The sequence below is a fragment of the Callospermophilus lateralis genome, chromosome 12 (genome assembly GCF_048772815.1).
Source record: "Callospermophilus lateralis isolate mCalLat2 chromosome 12, mCalLat2.hap1, whole genome shotgun sequence".
NCBI classification, from domain to species: Eukaryota; Metazoa; Chordata; class Mammalia; order Rodentia; family Sciuridae; genus Callospermophilus; species Callospermophilus lateralis.
The window spans coordinates 73,004,466-73,025,896 of NC_135316.1; the positions used below are offsets into that span (position 1 = coordinate 73,004,466).

At 37.9% G+C, this 21,431-nt stretch overlaps 1 protein-coding gene across 1 annotated transcript; it reads left to right on the forward strand.

Annotated features, from left to right (window-relative positions):
• The first annotated feature begins 12,908 nt into the window (after positions 1–12,908).
• Nudt15 (nudix hydrolase 15) lies at positions 12,909–21,380 on the forward strand. The gene is made up of 3 exons (XM_076872400.1): positions 12,909–13,087; positions 16,774–16,970; positions 20,248–21,380. Exons 1-3 carry the CDS (start codon positions 12,927–12,929, stop codon positions 20,385–20,387), a joined length of 498 nt encoding a protein of 165 aa, XP_076728515.1. The 5' UTR covers positions 12,909–12,926; the 3' UTR covers positions 20,388–21,380.
• Positions 21,381–21,431: the final 51 nt, after the last annotated feature.

Here is a 21,431-nt window from a genome sequence, read left to right on the forward strand (position 1 = left end):
CACTTAGCACGTGCAAGGCCCTGGGTTTGATTCTCAGCACCACATAAAAATAAATAAAACTACAACTAAAAAAATATATTTAAAAAAAAATGCCTAAGAGTAGATTAAGAAAATTCATATGCACATATATCTTCACTTACATGGGATAATATCATCATTTTGGTTGAAGTGAGAGTATCAAGATGACTGCATTCTTTCCACTTTGATATCTTTATTCTTGTTCTGTTCACCTAAAATAATATACCTTAAGCTTGTGCACATTGTCTAAAAAAAAAAAAAAGAAAAGAAAAGAAAAAAAACAAGAAAGAAAGAAATTACGCCTAAATCTTATCTGTGGATGAGTCTTTCAATTATTCACTTATTTAGGAAAGCTTATCTAAAAAGTCCCCATCAGACATTTCCAGCTGGCTTTACAGCTGGAAAACAATCTCACTGAAGCAGAGGACGTCTGCCCTGTAACCACAGGCCTGGCTGCTCTACTCATTGGCCCATTAGCACCTTCAGTGAAGGACAGAGACAGGCAAGGAAAGGCTCCAGTGTCCACTCCATCTTCTATGAATAGTAACAGTGCCAGCTGGTGTAGCCACGACTCTTTGTGTGGGTCCTGGGAATCATCAAGAATTCCAAACGAGGAACCCCTGCTGTAAGTATCTAGAAATACAAACCAGCACCAAACAGCAATTCTCAAACATTTTGGTCTAAGGGTTCTTTAAAAATTCTTAAATTTATTTATACCACAAAGAACTTATGCTAAATAGCTGTCAGTAGAAGACAGCTAGATTCTGGCTATAATATGTCTGGGATGAAATACATGAAGATATATGTACAAATAAATAGTTTAGAAAAAGGGAATATATATTTGTCTTTGATACCAAAACTTGGTAATTACTAGTTTCTTACGATTTGCTTCACTGTGGAATCTAAAATCATACCAATAAATTTTTCATCCTGTTACTTTAAAATCCACTGGTCTATTGTGAATGTTGAATGAATCTTCACCCATCTATAATTTTTACCACCAATGATTATTTGGGAAAAGTACTGGTTCACTGAGTTATGTAGCCCTTCTCAATGTGGACATATTCCATTATAAAATATTTTTTTAAATATTTATTTTTTAGTTGGACACAATATGTTTATTTATTTTTATGTGGTGCTGAGGATTGAACCCTCTCATGTGCTAGGTGAGCGCTCTACCACTGAGCCACAACCCCAGCCCCATAAAATTTTTTTAAAATGACATTCATTGAGATCACCATCTTGGGCTGAGGATGTAGCTCAGTGGTAGAGTGCTTGCCTAACATGCACAGGCACTGGGTTAGATCCCCAGTATTACAGTATTACACACACACACACACAAATTTTATGTGTGTGTGTGTTTGTGTACACATGTGTGTATACATACATACAGATACACATAGTCATATCATTATAAAAGCCTTTACATATTAGGAAGTTGTAATGCTTAGGGTGGCAAATAAGTTTCCAAAATTCTAACATTCACTTGAAAGTTTGAATTATGCCATTTTGGCAAGAAATAGTATCAGTTGTTTACCTTGAAATGACAGGTTCACTTTACTGATTTTTGAGACAATGTCTACCAGATACCTAAGTCTGAAAATCAGTTTGTCTGACAGTCCTTATTATTTGTTTTGTTTTAGGCACTGGGGATTTAACCCAGGGGCACTTTACCACAGAGCAATATCCCAAGCCACTGCCCACCACCCCCCTTTTTAAAAACAGTCTAAGTTGCTTAGGGACTCACTAAGTTGCTGAGTCTGGTCTTGAGCTTGCCATCCTTCTGTCTCAGCCTCCTGAGCTGGGATTATAGGCGTGCACCACCATCGCCAGCTGGTCAGTCCTTTTTTGAAGTAAAAATGTTGACATATGAGGCTGGACCCAGAGACTCAGAGAGTGAAGCCATCAGGTAGGGACCCTGCCTGAGTATGGCCAAGGATAGAAGCTGTGCAGAGCACACAGGGGCCAGTGGGATTCTTTCCCAGCCTTGAAATCAAACTTTGGCTGAAGGGCACTGGCTCCTTAGGAGTCTTCACTCACCCATAGTCCTGACAAGGGAGGATGGCCAGGAGAGCTCCCTGCCTGCACCCACTTGCAGGCCTGCCCATCTGACAGCAGGTGCTGCCATCACGGTGACTGCCGGTACACTCAGTGCAGAGGAGAACAGCTGCAGCCCCAAGATGGATGGCTAACCCTGGCAGTATGTTAATCAGCATGTCCTGTGTGTCTGTGGCCACATCTCCAATTCCACTCCAGACACTCTGCAGACCTAACAGAAGCTTGGTGATGTTTTCAATGGAGCTGTCTTCCTTCAGAGGGCAGATGGCAAGAAGTTTGTCTGTGTAGTCAGAGAGCTACAAGTATGACAGACTGAGAGCTCTGCAGGTGTACAGTATGAATTGGGACCTGCCTGGGTTCACAGTCCAGAAAGGACAAGGCAGGCACAGGGCCACATTACATCTATGGAGGCCAGCTCCCCACCTATGCTCCTTCCATGGTCGCTTGTCCTTTGCCATCAGCCTTTCTGCAATAAGTACAATAAGTGAATGAATGACAGGAAGAGGGCAAGTAATCCATCTGTGGAACTACTTTATAAAAATATCCATTCTCTATCCATGGCTGAGGGGAGAGGTAAGAAACTTAGAACATCTTTTGGTAAAGCAATTTTGCAAAATATAGCAGTCTTAAAAATGCTTCATGTAACCAGATTCATTACCTAGTACTAAATTTAAAAAAAGAGAAAAACCAGTATGAGATGAAAATTAAGTGAAAAGAGACTCATGGGTATGAGGCAAAATGATCTTGCTGCTATTAGCACCAGGACAGCAGGGCTTTGCTCAGGACTTTGGTCCCTTCTAGATGAGCACCTGGCTTTCAACACACAGACAACAGATGTTTGTTGAATGAATGAACAAACAAAAGGATTGACTAAGCTGTTTATGGGATAGACTAGGAAAAAACAACCAACTGCAGTATAATTATGTTTGAATTTCGGATGGGATTATGGGAAATTTTCTTACTTTTGTAAGTCTTTAAAATTTTATTACAATGAATGAACATTTATTTTTTCCTGATTATAAAAGTAGCTTTAGAAATAATTCAATTTACTTGGTACTTAGTAACATAAAATGAATACTTCACTAAAAAGATACAAGTAAATCCATGAAAGATGGTTAATGCCATTAGTCCTTAGAGAAATGCACCTTAAAATGACTGTAGAGAGCACTACACACCTGTTAGAATGGAGAGGAGTGGGAGGCAGGAGGAAATTTCTGGGAGTGATGGACATGTTTACCATTTTGATTGCAGTGATAATTTCACAGTTGTGTATTTATGTCAAGTTTATCAAATTATACACTTTAAACATGGTATGCCTATTCTATCTCAACAAAAATGTTCAAATATTAAAAATGGTGATGCCTGAAGAAAGCAGCTAGTTCAGCTTACAACTCAACCACACATTGCTTTTCCTTAAGATAACCATGAACCATCTTCCATTTCATCACACAGAATATTGAACAGATATGTTCTTATGGATTGTTTTAATGGACTTAATCTTTACTGTTTCATTAAGGAAAATCTTTGGTAAAATTAGTATGCTTCTTATATTGCATGGGTATGATGGTAAGGGATTCAATAATAATTGAATGGTTTTATGTCATAGTCTTGATTCCTGCTAAGCTCTAGCAATTTTACCCACCACTGCTTTTTATCATCAATGCAAATAATGGGGCAAAATAAATATATCTTTGTAATATTATGAGAACAGTCTTGGTGTTGTGGATCCCCTGAAAGGGTCTCATGGCCCCAAGTGTCTGTGGACCACACTTTGAGAACCTCTAGACAAAACACTGTAGAAAGAAATTAGTCAAGTCATAAATAAGTGTCGAGAACAACCCCCCAAATGTGGTTTTGTATAGCAACTTATCATACAATTTCTCATGGGTTACCTTATTTGGTTCTTATAACACTTTTTAGATTGTAGGTAATACTGTATATTTTTTCACACACACAAGAAAACAGCCTTTGAGCTCACTGAAATACTCTGCTTATGGTCTTAGCTAATAAGCAATGGAGTTGCATTCAAAACTAGATTTTCTGACTCTAATTGCAGAATGTTCCCCACAATACCATATTTCTTTTCTTCCTTTCCATGAAATAATTATCTGCTCTTCTTTTCCTCCTCAATATGTGTGTAGCCTGCCATCTATTTACCCTCACCCCTAATCCTGAGATTGTTCTAAACTTGACAGGAACCTTGTATAGTGGACAAGATAAGGAATTTCAAAACCTGGCTCATGAATAGTGTTGAAAGTTTAGAAGATTTTCTTCAAAGGGAGTGAAGACCATAGCAAAAATATCTACCATAAAGATGGCATATAATAAGCAAGGAAATCTCAGCAGACTGCTCAGTGCTGTTCTATATACACCTTGATGTGGCCCTGGGAGCTGACAGTAACTACTGGTATGCAACTGGGTCCCTAGAAGATTCTGGGCATCAGAGCTACCGCACCAACATAGACCTTTCACATTGAGTCTGTTAGTAAAAAGAAACATTTTTTTTTTGGTTGTTGTTCTTTTTTTAAAAAATATTTTTTTTAGACATTGATGGACCTTTATTTTGCTCATTTATTTATATGCAGTGCTAAGAATCGAACCCAGTGCCTCACACATGCCAGGCAAGTGCTCTACTACTAAGCCACAACCTCAGCTCCTTGGTTGATATTCTTTAAGCCACTTTCCTGATTTTTTTACAACTGAACTTTACACTGATTAACATACCTTCATTTTCTTAAAGAGTTTAATTCCACTTTAAATCCATTATTCTTCTTCCCATTACTAATCCATTCATAATTCTTCATGACTGTAATAATCACAAGAGGAGCCTTTCTAGTTCTCTAGCATTTCATCAAAATTGTACTTATTCAAGTATCCAAACTACTTTTGCCTTTGGTTTCCACACTTCTAAGTCAAATGGTCTACTTTTCTCACTTCACAGTATCCACTGGAGGATTGAACACAGAAGATCAGTATCCCTGAAACATTCTCTGAACTTAGATTCTGGAACACTATCATCCCCTAGTTTTCTTTTCATATTTTAGGACTCTCCTTAGTTTCCCTTTTTTGTTGTTTTTTTAAATTTTATTATATTTATTTTACTCTTTTACATGGTGCTGAAGATGGAACTCACTGCCTCATACATGCTAGGCAAGCGCTCTACTACTGAGCTATGACCCTGGCTCCCTTTGTTGGTTTTTGAACTATTTCCCTTTTCTAAATGCACTCATTCCCTTGCTGATCTCATACAGTTTTCAAACCAAATGTGTTATAAAGGCCTTCATCTAGAACAAAGAACTCTAAAGTAAGAATACAAATATCAATTTTTAAAAATGTACAAAAGATTTGAAAAGTCACTTTACTAAAGCAGATAAATGAATGGCAAACAAGAATACATGCACACACAAATTAACAACATCGTCATTGTTAGGGAAATGCAAGTTAAAATCACAATGAGTACTCAGTCTGGTTTGTGCTGCTATAACAAAATACCTGAGATTGAGTAATTTGTAAAGAACAGAAATTTATTTGTCCCTGTTATGGAAGCTGAGAAGTGGCACTGGCACACTAAAGCCCAGTCTCTCTGCTTCGAAAATGGTATCTTGAGCACTGAGTTCTGCAGAGGAGAGGAACACCATGCCCTCACATGAAAAAAGAGAAGAAGAGAGAGAGATCCACATCCACAAGCACTTTTTTATAGTACCACTAATTCATTCATGAGGGTAGGGCCCTCAAGATTGACATACCTCCCATTTGGCCCTACCTCCCAGTATTGTCATACTGGGGAATAAGTTTCCAACACATGAATTTTGGAGGTGACACATCCAAACCATAGGCATGAATTATTCCTACAGACATATTAGGATGATTAAAATTAAAAAGACTGGTGATATCAAGTGTCAGCAATGAAGTAGAACAAACTGGAACTCTCATACATCACTGATGGAAATGCAAATTGTACAGCCACTTTGAAAGTGAGTAACAGATTCTTCTGATCCTTTGCTGGTCTATGGAATCCATGCTGAATCCATATTAATTAAATGATACTTTCTTCTCAAAGCATTACAATGTTGTATGAGCCACAAGAAAAACCTCATACATCTACAGCATCTGTAGTAAAGAAACACAAGGAAGATAAAGCTGAAAGTTCAATCATTTAATCAAGACAGAACATGACTTAAAGGGACTGATTACATTATTTGATTATACCAAGTTAAATCATAATGAATATTTAATTAATTCTGCACAGACTCACATTTCAGCTAGTGATGAAGAATGTTGGGGGAAAGGCCAGACAGAGAGAGAGTAAGAGATCGTTTTCTTTGGACATCTGAATTGTAGTATAATTTGAATATGTGATTTTCTAACAGGGGCCCACTTCATGCTTTCAATATAAACCTTTCTGCTTCTTTTAAAATTAAGGGCTGGGGTTGTGGTAGAGTGCTCACCTAGCACATGCAAGGCCCTGGGTTTGATCCTCAGCACCACATACAAACAACAAAAACAACAACAAAAAAAATTTGTCCTGAGACAAGGTTCATGGCAAAAAAATAAATAAATAAATAAAATTAACATTTTTTCTTTCCTCATTCTTTTCCCCCCACTGTAATCACAGGGGAAGCAAGAATAACTTTCTTCCAGTCCTAGGTTGAGTAATGTATCCTCCAGAGTTATCTGTCCTTTGGCTCACAGACCACAGGAATGAAAGAATCCAGACTTGTGGGTAGCACCTGTGGATCTAAGAAACAGCTATCTCTCAAGGCTATAAATGAAATATAACTCCCGTCAGGGAACAACTGGAATGTAGCCTTTATGTCCCTTCTTTAAAAGTCCACTGTTCCTGTTGGCTGATAGAATCATAGCCTCTGGGGCAGAAGTCCCTTCTGTTTCTCCTTTGCTAGTAAAGCAATAATCCTCCTCTTCCTCCTCCTCTTCCTCCTCCTCCCTCTCCTCCTCCTCCTCTTTCTCCTCCTCCTCCTCATTTTTCCTCTTACTACTGGGAAAACGTACTGAGCTTTTCATATCAATTCAGTTATAATAGGCACCATACAGTACTACAGAAAACTGCAAGGTGGGTTTAAATTACATTGAGTTTCAAATGTCAAACGCAGGGACTTGCCAAGAGGAAGGAGGAAAAAGAAACTGGTTCAGTTCAAGCCAGAGGGTGAGGCAGAAGAACCAAGAATATTCAGTCAGGACAAGGTTGTGTAGGGCAGAGTAGAATGAAGAAATAGAGGCTACTACCGTGGAATCTCTCCCAAATCAGTGCCCTGAGGTGTTATGAGTGAAGGAAGGAGGAATTCGGCAACATTACCTTAATTGAATCATTTCACCTTTTATCCTAACTGTATTAAGGAAAGTAAAGGAAGTCCTGTTCGTAATTCATTGCTAGGAATATTTTCAAGGAGGAGATATTTATTTGGTGTAAATTGCTAAGTAAGATAGGATAACTTTCAGATTTAAGAACAGACTTAATAGATAAATAAGATGAATGGAAAATAAACAGATAAACTGTCATTAAAACAAGGATATATTAGAGCAGAACCAGAGTCAGTTTGGGGAGAATTTCAGCATCCTGAAGAATGAGAATACACAATTTCTGTGTAAAGGGGAAGGAAGAAGGACTCACACTTGGAAAAATCCTGGAGTTAAGCCAAAGTGGGACCCCTGTGTCTGGGCCTCTACCCTTCGGCTGAGAATGTGGATAACTAGAAAGGAGGCTCTGTTATGCTGCGCGCCTCCCCTGACTCAGGCAATGGCAAGGCCCTACTGAGGTGGATGACGCAAGGCATCCATCCTCTGGAGGAGCGCAGCACGTTTCTGGGAATGGGCTGGTTTGTTTTTGTATTCCTTTAATAAGTATAGTTGCGATTTCTCATATGACCATTAAGTATGGAGGAAAAAAACATGACTTTCCCAATTAATGCAACTACTTCTAAGAATAGATCTGTTTGCTCTACATGCAATGATTCAGCTGTGGAGCATAAATTGTTAATGTCTAATGAAAAACTCCCTGTGTTCCTGTCAAGGAAGTTTTTGAGAAATTAAATTAAAATCTAGAGAAGAAGAATTAATGTTAAGAAGACAGATTAGTGCTTAGTACTGGGCAACTTGTTCTTGTTCCTGTGCACAATGGTTTGTGCTCTTACTCGTTTTATTAAAATTAATAACAAGTTAACCACTTGCCGTAACCATGGCACCGGTTCTAGTCAGTAAGTCAAGAAAGAATAGTCAAGGTATAGGCCAATAGTTGGGACATTTCTAACTATTATTAAAAGTTAACTAATGTGGTGCTGAGGATTGAACCCAGTGCCTCACACATGCTAGGCGAGCACTCTACCTCTGAGTCACAACCCCAGCCCCCTTAATGATTCTTTTTATTTAACCAAATATGACAAAAATGTTATTACTTCTATACATACTCAATATACAAGTATTAATTACTTATTTTACATTTTATTTTTGTGTTGTCTTTGAGGTCTGGTGTATATTTTATATTTGTTAGCACATCTGAATTTAAATGCTCAGTTTTTATTAGATATCTTTTTTTCTTTGTTTATGTTTCATGAAATTTGCAGTTGAAGAAGTAGATTCATATATCCAAATTGTTCCAAACATGTTAAAAAGTTTTCCAATAAGTGCATTATTGCTTTTTAAATTAAATTAAAAATTTAGTTTCTCAGTCTCACTAGCCACATTTCAAGTGCTCGGTATCTACATGTGGTTGTGGTTACTACAATGGTCAACATTGCTATAGATACTTACAGAACACTTACCATGTGTAAAAGACATCAGGCTAGGGACAGGTTGAAGAAACAGTACCTGTCCTGTTTCAAGAGCAGGGGAGTTGAGAGGAATACAAAATAGCAAAGGTCTGGGGATAGCTCTTTGGTTTTTTTTTTATATAGTAAAGTGACTTTATGGCTAGAGGGACTTTTTTTTTGGTGATTGCTTTTGAGTTAGTGTCAATGATCAAGATGACTGAGGTTGCTGACAATCTGACTTCTCCCTCTATGAGGCATTATTTTATATTTGTATTTGTCACATATACAGGGTTGTGTATGATTGTTGTAATTGTGGATGCTTTTATGATCAAATAAAGCACCTTCCATTTAAATTGTGAAAAAAAAAAAAGTTAACTAAACAGAAACAGCTCAAAGCAAAACACGAACTGAAAGGAAAAATGCTTGCTTATGCATAAGCCAAGATACATTCTTCTATTCTAATTGTAGCTACGTAATATTTTGTTTCTTTGAATAATGATTCCTGTTTTGTAACCACAAAGTACTGTGAGCCTGCCAAAATGAAAAGTATATATGATCAACTTCACAAGATTGGGATTCAGCACCTTCACTTTGGTGTCTGTGTTGTTTCTCCACCCTCTTTCGCTGACTCCTCACCATCTGTTTGTCTCCTGAGACCCCCTGTTGGAGTTGGACTCCGACACTGTTAGGATCTAATGCTGTAGTAATTACTGTGTATCCTGTTCAATTGGTTGGGACCCTATAGAAGGGAATTTGATATGTGGATTCTCTAATAATTAGAGTGAGTAACATCTAAAATGGGTTGGGTTGCATTTCTCTTACCTGATTCACATTTTTCAGTACGATGTCTTTTCCTTTCATAACCATTTGTGCATCATGTGACTTATGTAATCTTTTTACATACAGCATAGAGTTTTCAGGAAAAATCAATTACTAGCTTGTGTATATACATTGAGACTATTCTGCTTCATTGGTATAGAGAGCAGCTTTCATTCAGGCATTCATTTAAGGGTACTTATGTGTGAGTCCCTGTTCAGGGTACTGGGAATACAGAGCTCAAAAACCTCCTCCTTGATCTCAATTCTTCTCTGCATTGATGTTCCTCTTTGGTCTTTCCTTTATGACAAGGTAGACTCTTGTCCATTCCATCTCTTCAAAGCACGGCTAAGATCAGGTAGTAACATATAGTCAGACTTCATTCAAGACTTTGGGATTATAAAATGGAATTACAACGCAGTAAAGGAAAACTCAAAACCAACCACTGAATGTGACTTATCCTGAATGTCATAGGCTGTCCTCCTCACATACCTGCACACTCTTAGCCTATAACTTCTTACTATGTTTTAGGAGCAGGCTGCTCTCTTTAATAGGAATGCCTATGATAAATACCACCAGTCCCTCAAGTCCTCCAAGGCCCAGTGAGAGAAGGAGCCTGCCTCCAGATAGCTCAAGCAAAGGCTAGCTTACCCAGAAATATAATCTTCAGAGACATGACTCTATACACAAGTGAGACCAGAGATAAAACTCGTGTTGAGTTCCATATCCCCACTATTGAAGACTGAACACCAGAGAAATGCCAAGGCAAGGGCAAAAGTTTTATTTAAATGATAGAACAGAGATAGAGAGAGACTCCTCTACAGATGAGGGGGTCTAAGTTGGTGCCCAAGGGAATGGGGGGGTGTCCTGCTCCTTTTATAGATTTCAGATTTCCTTTGCTCTCATGCCCCTTCTTCCCATTCTGCCTATGTGACCCCAAGGATAGAGTGATCCAAGAGGGGGAGGATGAAGATACCCAGGGGCACAGGCAGGAATGGAGCCACCCAGTGACTACTTACTAACAACTCTTTGCTGGGGGGAACAATTCCCTGGAGGCAGGTAACCTCGGCAACAGGTTGCAGGAGGGGAAAGTGCTCTGGAAGTATTAGCATTTTATTTCCTCTTGAATCAGTCCCCATCTTCCTGATCCAATCCTTAATTACCTACACTGACTGTCCTTGTGCCCCAGCCTCACAAGGATGACAGATTTTGATATTAAGTGCAACAGTTTAGTTATGCACTGTCTGGACCCTCTTCACTGCTAAACTACATCCTGGCTTATCCTTTCTGCAAGCAAACATTACATTGTTCTATTTTGCTTTTTTTAAAATGTCAGATGTATTGAAGTTTAATATATACATAGTAAAATTCACCCTTTTAAATACATAATCCTCAGTTACAAACACATAGTCGAGTCACTACCATCTTATTTATGATCCCTCAATGACCACAGAAAATGCCTATGCCCTTTCATAGTCAACCCTTTTCTGTACATTTAGTCCCAGGCAAACACTGACCTGTTTTCTGTGACTCAAGTTGGACCTATCCATATTATCTTTGCTTTTGCCTTGGCAACCAGCTGCAGGAGAAGGGGTAAGGACTTTGGAGACATTGCATTTTATTTCCTTTCCTCTTGAATCAACTCCCATCTTTCTTTCTTTCTTTTCTTTTTTTTTTAAGTTGTAGATGGACACAATACCTTTATTTTATTTTTATGTGGTGCGGGGGATCAAACCCAGTGCCTCACGCATTGTAGGCAAGCGCTCTACCACTGAGACACAACTCAGGCCCCAGCCCCTATTTTTTTGATCAGGCCCAATTATTTATTACCTACACTGACTAACCTTTTGCCCCTCCTCCCAGAATCATTCAGCATGTAGCCTTTTACATCTGATTTCTTTCACTTAGCCTAATGTAACTGCAATTCATCCATGTCATAGAAGTTATCTGAACTTTGTCCCTCTATATTGTGGAGTAATTTTCCATTTATGAATGTACCACCCTGATTATTCATTCACCAGTGGAAGAAATATTTGAGTTGTTTCCAGTTTTTAATGATTTCAAATAAAGCCACTATAAGAGCTATATACAGATCTTTGTATAAGCTTTCATTTATCTCAGGTAATTATCTAGGAGTGAGCTGTTAAGTAGTATGATAATCATATACTTAACATTTTTTGAGACAATGAATTGTTTTCCAAAGTGATTGTACCATTTTGCATTCCCACCACCAGCTCATGAGAGTTCTAACTACTCTGTATCTCTAGCAGTGTTTTGGGTATGGGGGGGAGCACTTGAGTGTGTGGTAATCTTATTCATTCTAATACAGGCATTGAAGAATCTCACTGTAATTTAAAATTTCCATTTTTCTAACAATTCATGACATTTAGCATATTTTCACGTACTTATTTTCCATTCAACCTCTTTTTAGTGAAATATCTATTCAATTATTTTAACCATTTATTTTCAGTTGCTTTATTACTGAGTTTTGGAGAATTTTTATATATTCTAGATCCATTCCCTTATCAGATAATGTACTTTGCAACTATTTTCTCCCAGTCTTTTTATTCTCTTAGCATCTTGGTTAGCTTGGACTCTATAAAAAAATACCGCAAACTTTGTGGCATAAACAAGATATCTCTTTCTCATAGTTCTAGAGTTTGTTTAGTCAATGATCAAAATGCTGGTAAATTCAGTCCAAAATGAAGACTTTCTCCTGGCTCCTGTATAGTCAACTACTTGTTGTACCTGGAGGATTGGGGCCAGAGTAGAAGGATTCTGATCTCTTCTTATAAGGGCCCTGATCCTATGAGAGCTCCCAGTCTTATGACCTCATCTAAGTTAATTAGATGTCCCCATTAGATTAGTCCTCATTTTCAAATTATCTCATGTTAGGGGGGAGGGTTTCAATATGTGAATCTGAAAGTACCACACAACTCAATCCACAGTAATTTCTGTTGAAGAGAATGAATTTTTTTAATTTTTTAAAAATGTTTTAGTTGCCAATGGATTTTTTTTTTACTGTTTATTTATATGTGTTTCTGAGGATTAAACCCAGGACCTCACACATGCCAAGAAAGTGCTCTACCACTGATCTTCACAAGCTGACAACCCAGGCGAGGTAGTGACAACCTGGACACAGGCCAGAGACAGGGCGGAGAGGTTCTTGTTTTGACTCTGCCGCCAGCACTAGCTCACACAGAGATTGGAGCCCGCAGGAGCGCAGGGAGCACGTCACTTCCTGCCCGGCCAGGCCCGCCCACCTGCACTATGACCGCCAGCTCTAAGCCGCCAGAGCGGCGGCGGCCCGGGGTAGGGGTCGGAGTGGTGGTGACGAGCTGCGAGCACCCTCGTTGCGTCCTCCTGGGGAAGAGGAAAGGGTCGTTTGGAGACGGCAGCTTTCAGCTTCCAGGGGGTCATTTGGAATTCGGGTGAGCAGCTCCCGTTTTGACCCTGAAAACGGAACGTGCACTACGAGACACGTTCGTGCCGTGCGTGCGCCGTGCGCGTTCACGTGCGCTTCTTCGCGCTGACGTCGCGTCGTTTCTCTCTGTTGGCCGGGTTCCTCTTTGCGCCCCGCAGGCGCCGACCGCGAGGGGTCGCTCGGCTGAGAAAGGAAGGCTGACCTTGCTTGGTGGCTGCTGAGAATTGTTCTGTGAAAAGGGCTTCTTAGTGGGCATCACCGAGAGGACAGTGGGCGTTTCTAAACCTCGAGCATTCGAGTGTTGTCAACACGTTTGCACGGTTCCCGTGCTATTTAGACGTGCACAGGTATACTTACTATCCACTGGTTGCGTTACACTCTGAGCAAAAGAGCTAGTGAGACTCTGCCCCTCAGTTTCTTCGTCTCTAAAATGGGGACGGTGGGCGAAATGTTTTTTAACGTTCCTGTCTGCCTTGACATTCTGTGATTGTAAAATATATCAGACGGATATGTCAAGATCATGGTATTGTCATGAGCAACTAATAAAAGGGAAGCGAGCATAATAAAAAAAATAAACAATGAAAAAAATAAAGTATATCAGACGGACAGAGGGAGTTGGGCAATTAAGTGTTCTACACGAAAGTGAAGAAAACATGGGTTGCAAAAAATGAATTCTGAAGTGAGAAGGTTAAAATCAAGAATAGTAACAGCGTCTTCTAAGGTCTCCAGATCCAGCGTGTTTTATCTTTAGTGTTTATTTTTGAAAATCCAGCATACATAAAGTGGAGAAAAGAGTGAATCCTTAGGAACCTCCACAGAGCTTGTTCTTGTTCCATCTAACTGCTCCTCCATTGCCCACCCAAAATACAGACCTCACACATCTCCTTTTGTAGGCAATGTTACGCGAAATCTCAGATGTTCCATTATATTATCCCTAAATAATTCAGTGTGATCTGCAAAATAAATTTATTTTATTTTTGGTACTAAGGCTTGAACCTGGGGTGCTTTACCACTAAGCTACATCCCCAGCCCTTTTACTTTATATACATATATATTTTTTTAATTTTGAGACAGGGTCTCTCTAAGTTGCTTAGGACTGCACTAAATTGTTGAGGGCTGGCCTGGGACTTGGAATCCTGCCTCATCCCCCAGAGTTGCTGGGATTACAGATGTGGCCCACTGCATCTGGCTCAAAATAATTCTTTAGTATCTTCTAATAGTCTATGTATGGTCCTCCTCGGTTTTCTTTAAAATGTCTTTTCACTGTTTTGTACCAATCAGGATCAGATGAATCATATTGCATTATTTCTCACTCTAAAAGTAATCCTCCATCCCCTTTTGCTCATGCCATTTATTTGTTGAAGAATATGGGGCATGATTCTGAAGAATTTATGTAGTTATGTCCATGTTTTTCTAGTCCACTCATATTGCTTACAAAATGATAGTTAGAAGTATAAGTCTGGGACTGAGGTGGTGGCTCAGTGGTAGAGCATACCTAGCATGTGTGGCACTGGGTTCTATTCTCAGCACTGCTATAAACAAATAAAATAAAGGTCCATCAACAACTAAAAAAAAAAAAAAAAGAAGAAGAAGAAGTAGTAGTAGTATAGGTCTGATGCTTAATCAGAATTTGTCCTTCATAAAATATAAAATTCATGTTCTTTTAGCATATACAGTTTTTTAAATGGTCTTCAGAATTTAAAAAAAGCATTGATGTTTATCATTTTCAGATAATTGACATAAACCATTAATACAGTTTCTTAGATTATGAACCAGTTGCTCACATGGCTACACATTGTACTTTGTTGATGTACAAGCTACACATTGTACTTTGTTGATGTACCAAGATTTATTATCCAAATGTAGTGGGATTATCCAAATTTAGATCACAAACTAAACACAGTCTAGAATTATAATTACTGGAGTAATGGATAGAGATAACTATCTTAACATAAGAAAGTGTAGGAGTCTCAGTTACCAGGTGATCATAACATTGTACTGGAATGAAGTGCTAGATAGCATGCTAAGCTCCTCTCAGGTACCCTTTCACTTGATCTTTACATAACTGTATACTGAATGAGCTAATTTTGATGGGGAGCAAGTAGAAAATTGATTTCTTTTCTCCTTCCACAGTTTTCAGACTTGAGTTATCTTTTCCTATCTCTGTTTCAGTGGCTTTTCCTGTAAATTCTATTATTTATTTCATTAAAAATCATGTTTTGGTTATTATGATTTATTTCCAAGCATTTGAAAGTTCAAGCCAGTTTAAACCTTCAGTCTCACTTCTCAGTAATCCCTTTTATAATGTGGAAATAAAAGCCATTGTTTTGCTCTTTCTACATCTCTTCCTCTCCTCACTCTGCTGTTTCTGACTTTCCTTCTCCCGTGTGTTGAGGAAGAAGGGGTGAACTTTTTATGTGACTAGGGCGGCTTTAATCCCTCCACTGGTGCCCTCTCTGTTGGTATCCACTATCCAAGTTCGTGCTTTCTTTCTTGGTTTGTGTTTGACAGTTGGTTGGAAATCCCACAAGGATTTTTGTCCTTGACAGGGACAACTTTTTTTTTTTTTACACTGGTCCCCCTTCTCTAGCTCTTGCTTCTAGTACATCATCCTGCATTTTTTTCCTGCTAGGGTCTTCTGTTAGATTACCCAGCAGTCTTTTGTGACATATGCTTAGCCCAAAGGAAATATGTAATAGAAATGATGATTTTTCACTGCTGCCCCCTTTCCTTGCTAAGCTTTTACGGAATGACCGCTCTAGCCAGTCTCACCTTCCAAATTCCTGAGGTAGGAATAAGTGTCAACCTCTGTATTCACATGCATACGGAAACTCTAAGGAACACATTTCAGTTTTATACAAGAATTCTTACCCTCCTGTCACCCGTGCTCTGATGCACTGGGGTAGGGCTGGGTTTCTGCAGCTCATGATGTCTTTGGCAGGGACACATCAGTATCTCCTTCTTGGGAGTCATACCCAATTCAACTGATTCTCCTGGAGAGTCTCTCATTTAGATGGTTGGAAAGAGTCTACCCCTCATTGGGAGGAGGAGAAACGTTCATACTAGGCTGAAAATTCTCAACTTTACTCCCTCCTAAATATCTCCTGCCTTTCTTACGTAGCCTGTGTGGGATTAGGGTCAGAAGACTAGCCTTACCTTCCTTAGCAAACCTGTGAGCGTGGATGACATGCTCTTCTGCTATACTCATGAGAATTTAGAGGTGCTAGTTGCTTATTGTCCTCCATTTTGAGGCTTAAACTGAAATTCTGTGAGTGTAGGAAAAGCCATAATATACTTCCATATACATTTATAACAACCCCCATGAGAAGGTAATAGTTCTCTTTTTGCTTATCCAAAGTAGCAAATAATGGACTTTCATATCCAACCAAGGTCTAGTTGACTACAGAGTCTTAACTAATACACTAAACTTCCCCCTGGTTGCACAGGCTTACTTTCAGACCTATGAATTAGTGCTGAATTGACTAAATATTAAATTTTTTAAAACATGAAGTCCTTCTGGTAACTAAATATAAGATGTACAGAATGTTGAAGGCTGAGTTGTTATGTCATTTTAAAGTATAAACTAATTGCAGTTGTAATTTGCTTTGTGCTAGAAATTTCTAACCAAGTATTTCGTGATAAAGAATTTTAAATAAATAGAATTGATTACAATAGTACATTTCTGTTTTCCAGTGAGACCTGGGAAGAATGTGCTCAAAGGGAAACCTGGGAAGAAGCAGCTCTTCGCCTGAAAAATGTCCACTTTGCCTCAGTGGTGAATTCTTTCATTGAGAAAGAGAATTACCATTATGTCACTATATTAATGAAAGGAGAAGTAGATTTGACTCATGGTTCAGAACCAAAGAATGTAGAACCTGAAAAAAATGAAAGTAAGAGAATTATATATAATAATGCATTTTTCTTTGTGGAGGATGTATCATTGGAAGGAGTATTACATTCTGTTGCCATATGAAGAGGATGATATTTTCTTCATATTTGTGTTCCCCCAAAATTCATATGCTGAAATTTGTTACCCAGGTGATGCTAACAAGAGGTAGGACCTCCTGGATGGGATTAATACCCTTATAAAAAAGACTGCAGATAGACTCCTCACCCCTTCCTCCATAGGAGGATTCAGAGAGAAGATGGTTGTCTATGAACCAGGAAATGGCCCTTGCCAGATACCGGATCTGCCGTGTCTTGATCTTGGACTTCCAGCCTCCAGAACTTCGAGAAAATAAATTTCTGTTGTCTATAAGATGCGTAATCTAAAGTATTCTAAAGTAAATCTAAAGTATTCTAAAGTAATTTAAAGTATTACAGCAGTCCAAACAGACTGGACAATATAGATATGTAGATATGCTAAAATCCTGAGGAATATAAGAAACCAGCTTGTTTGGGTTTGTGTCCTGGTTTTTTCACTCTGCACTATGACCTTGGGCAAGTTATTTAATGTCTGGGCCTCTTTTCTCATTTGCGGCAATAGTAACCCCTTTAGATGGGGCATTATAAGGATTAAATGAGTTAATATACATATAAACTAGTAAACATAATAAGTGCTCAGTAAGTGTTCATTTTTTTGTGTGTGTGTTTATTTTTTCCCCCTCAGGTTGTGAATTTTAAGAAATTTTTTTTGTGTGTATGATTTCCTCAGTTTTCTCATCTACACAGGAGAAATAATACCTTCCTTTTGCAGAGAATGATTACTCTGACAAAGCAGTTGTCTGTTACCTTCTATATTGAATTGAACATCTGAAAGCTTTAATGACAAAAACATTGTTCTAAGGGCTTCATGTGTATCATCTCTCCACAAGAAACTAAGAAAGCCAGGCACAGTGGCTGATGCCTATAATCCCTCATACTAGGGAGACTAAGACAGGAAGATGACAAATTCAAGGCCAGCCTGGGCAGTTTAGCAAGACCATGTCTCAAAAAATAAAAAGGACTGGGGATATAGCTCGGTGGTAAAGCACCCCTAGGTTCAATACCTTGTACCTTGTATCATTCAAGAAACTAAAGAAACAAATCGAAATCTTTAAATGCATGTATTTTTAATATATGGGTATATACATACACACTCTGAGAGGTCTCATCTACTGGACATCCCCTGTAAACATTTAGTTTCTCCAAAATGAAGACATGGCAGAGAAGGGGAAAGGGAAGCAGCCACATACAGAAGAGATGTGTGCAAACAAGAGTACAAGAGGCCAGAGAGTGGCCAGGCTCACTCTTTTTATAACAATACACTATAGAGAACATATGAGAAAAGCATTAATCCCTCTTAAAAACCTAATTGCCTCCCACTAGCCCCACCACATAAAGGTTCCACCACCTTTCAGTTTCAGCATCACTATACAGCGGACCAAGCCTCCAGCATGGGAACTTTTGTTAGATCCACTCATTCATACCAACTATAGCAGTGGGTTTATTTGTAGTGTAATGATGTAGTCTCCTTCCCATGCTCCTCAGGTTCTGGATTTGGAGAGCCTACTTCAACTTACCATTTATTTTATCCTTCCAACAGCTGTGTGTTCATATTAGGAGAATCATTCAAACATTTTTTTTAATTTATTTTTTTGGAGTTAGACACAATACCATTATTTCATCTATCTATCTGTCTGTCTGTCTGTTTGTTTGTTTATTTATTTATATGTGGTGCTAAAGAAAATTCAAACCCAGGGCTTTGCAAATGCAAGGCAAGCGCTCTACCACTGAGCTACAACTCCAGCTCCTCAAACATTTTATTTTCTTGGAGATGGGGGTAAACTCAGCACACATGCAATCTTTCACCTCATCCCACTCCAGGTACTGAGGACTGAACTCAAAGGTGCTCTACCACTGAGTTATGTAATCAGCTCTTTTTATTTTATTCTGAGATATGGTCTCACTAAGAATTTCAGGTATGTACCATCCGCTAGCTACAGATAGCTCTCTTGAGGATCAGTTAATTCAGTATCTGTAGCACATTATTGGGCACTCATCTTCCTTTCTCTGTCTCTATTCCTCTTGATCTCTCTCTAGTAGTTAGTGTGTAGTCATGGTGGCTAAACAACTCTTTCTGTATTTGTACCAATTTCATGGCTTCTTTGTTTCATGCCTTATTAGACTAAAAATACATAACCTGTATTTCATAGGCAGAGAAAGAAATATTTAGTAGAATAAAAAGCACTCATACAAAGGTAAAAACGTAATCATAAAAAGTCCTATTTAGAACATGGAGTGTACATCTTAATATAATAATATTTGTATGTTCACCTTTGTCAGAATAATCATTCTCTGCAAAAGGAAGTTATTGTTTCTCCTGTGTAGATGAAAAAACTGAGTATCTGTTCTTTTGTGTTATTTATTTCTAAATCATTAAAGAAAATACCATTCCCTAGAAGCTTTTTCTAGGATTTCATGCATTTTAAAACTAACAAACACTGTTAGATCTTCCCTTTTTTAGTGGATTCTTTTAAATCAGCTCCCTTTGTATTTGTCTTTCTATAGAAAATATTCTAAGGCACAGTATTTTTTTTCCTCTGTGCAGCTTCTGTTGGTTTTTTTTTTTTTTTTAAGAGATGGAAGAGAACTTAAGAATACTGTAATCTACCTTATTTTACAGGGAAAGAAACTGATCTTTTTTAATGTAGCATAACCTATACTATATAAAGTGTTTTGCATTTTGAGTCAGATATTTAAATAAACAATGAAAAAATACTAAATCTGGGTTTATCATGATGTGGTATTTGTAAACTTCCTATTCAAATAACAATGTTTTACATGATCATTCTCTTCTTTAAAATATTCATTTTAAATGCAAATTGTATTTGTATGGTTAAGCTAATGCAGAACATCACTGTTGGAGTTTATTAATAGATCACTTTTAAGTTTAATTCATTTTTCTCTACATATAAATTAGCTTACTAACTAGGCACCATGGCACGTTCCTGTAATCCCAGTGGCTTGGGAAGCTGAGGCAGGAGGATTTCAAGTTCAAAGCCAGCCTCAGCAACTTAGTGAAACTGTCTTTAAATAAAAAATAAAAAGGGCTGAGGATGTGGCTCAATGGTTAAGCAACCCTGGGCTCCATTCCTAGTACCAAAAAAAAAAAAAAAAGCTTACCAAAATAAGTACTGCCTATTCCCTGTCAGGTAAATACATTGATTTGGTCTCTTTCTTTTCTAGGTTGGGAATGGGTTCCATGGGAAGAATTTCCTCCAGTAGACCAACTTTTCTGGGCACTCCGTTGTTTAAAGAAGCAAGGCTATGATCCATTTAAAGAAGATTTGAACCATCTGGTAGGATACAAGGGAAATAATCTCTAGGTGCCAAGAAGACTCCTTGATTTTATTTTTTAAAAGACAAAAATAAGGTCTAGTTAAGGAATGTAAAATATATACATTTCAGAACAACTTCATTTTATGTAAAAATATTCCATATGATTGCCAGTTTATTTGCATTCTCTTAAATATCTACTATCCTTGGGAAGATCTTTCTGAAATAGGTCATTATAGTGTATTTCAGACACAGAATGTAGGATAAATAGGGATATTGTGGTCAATCTGCTTTCCATATTTATCTGTGATATTTCCTGTGTGGTTTGTCATTACAGTTTGCATGGTATAATTACAATGGAACTTGCCTTATAAGTGTTTCAGTTCAAATTCAGATATAATTTAAATTCAAACAGTATATCTATAGCAGGATTTATTATGTTTGTTGATTTCCCTTTTTCATTAAAAAAACTTTTTTGGTACTAGATTGTGACAATTTTGTAACTAGAGAGAACAGGATAGGCCAATAAGGCATATTTCCCAGGTTCGTGATTGAGACCCTAAACTAAGAGAAGTGAGACAAACCATCTAAGATCTGTACCCTGCCATTAACATGCATGTTGTTATGAGTGTCTCACTTCCTCTGCTGAGATCCAGAAGGCTTATATGTAAAATGAGAGTACTTTAGGGCAGTGGCTCTTAAACTGTGGTCTAGGTGGGTCCTCAAGAACCTTTCAGGGTATTCAAAGCCAAAGCTATTATTATAATACTAAGATATCATTTAACTTTTTCACTCTCATTCCTTTATGAGCATACAGTGGAGTCTTGCATAGGCTGCTTGATGTGTGATATGGTTACAGACTAAATGTTAAAGCTTTTTAATATGAAGTCAGATATTAAAGGTATTTGCAAAAATGTATGACACTGTACTCACTAATGATTTTTTTGTTTTAGAAAAAGTTATCTTTCAAAAAATTATGTTAACATATATATTAGGTTTTTATTTGAAAATGATAAATAAAAATTCAAATTATTTTGTTTTAATTTCTAATATGATAAATATCTCTAGATGGGGGTAGATATAATAGAACAGTG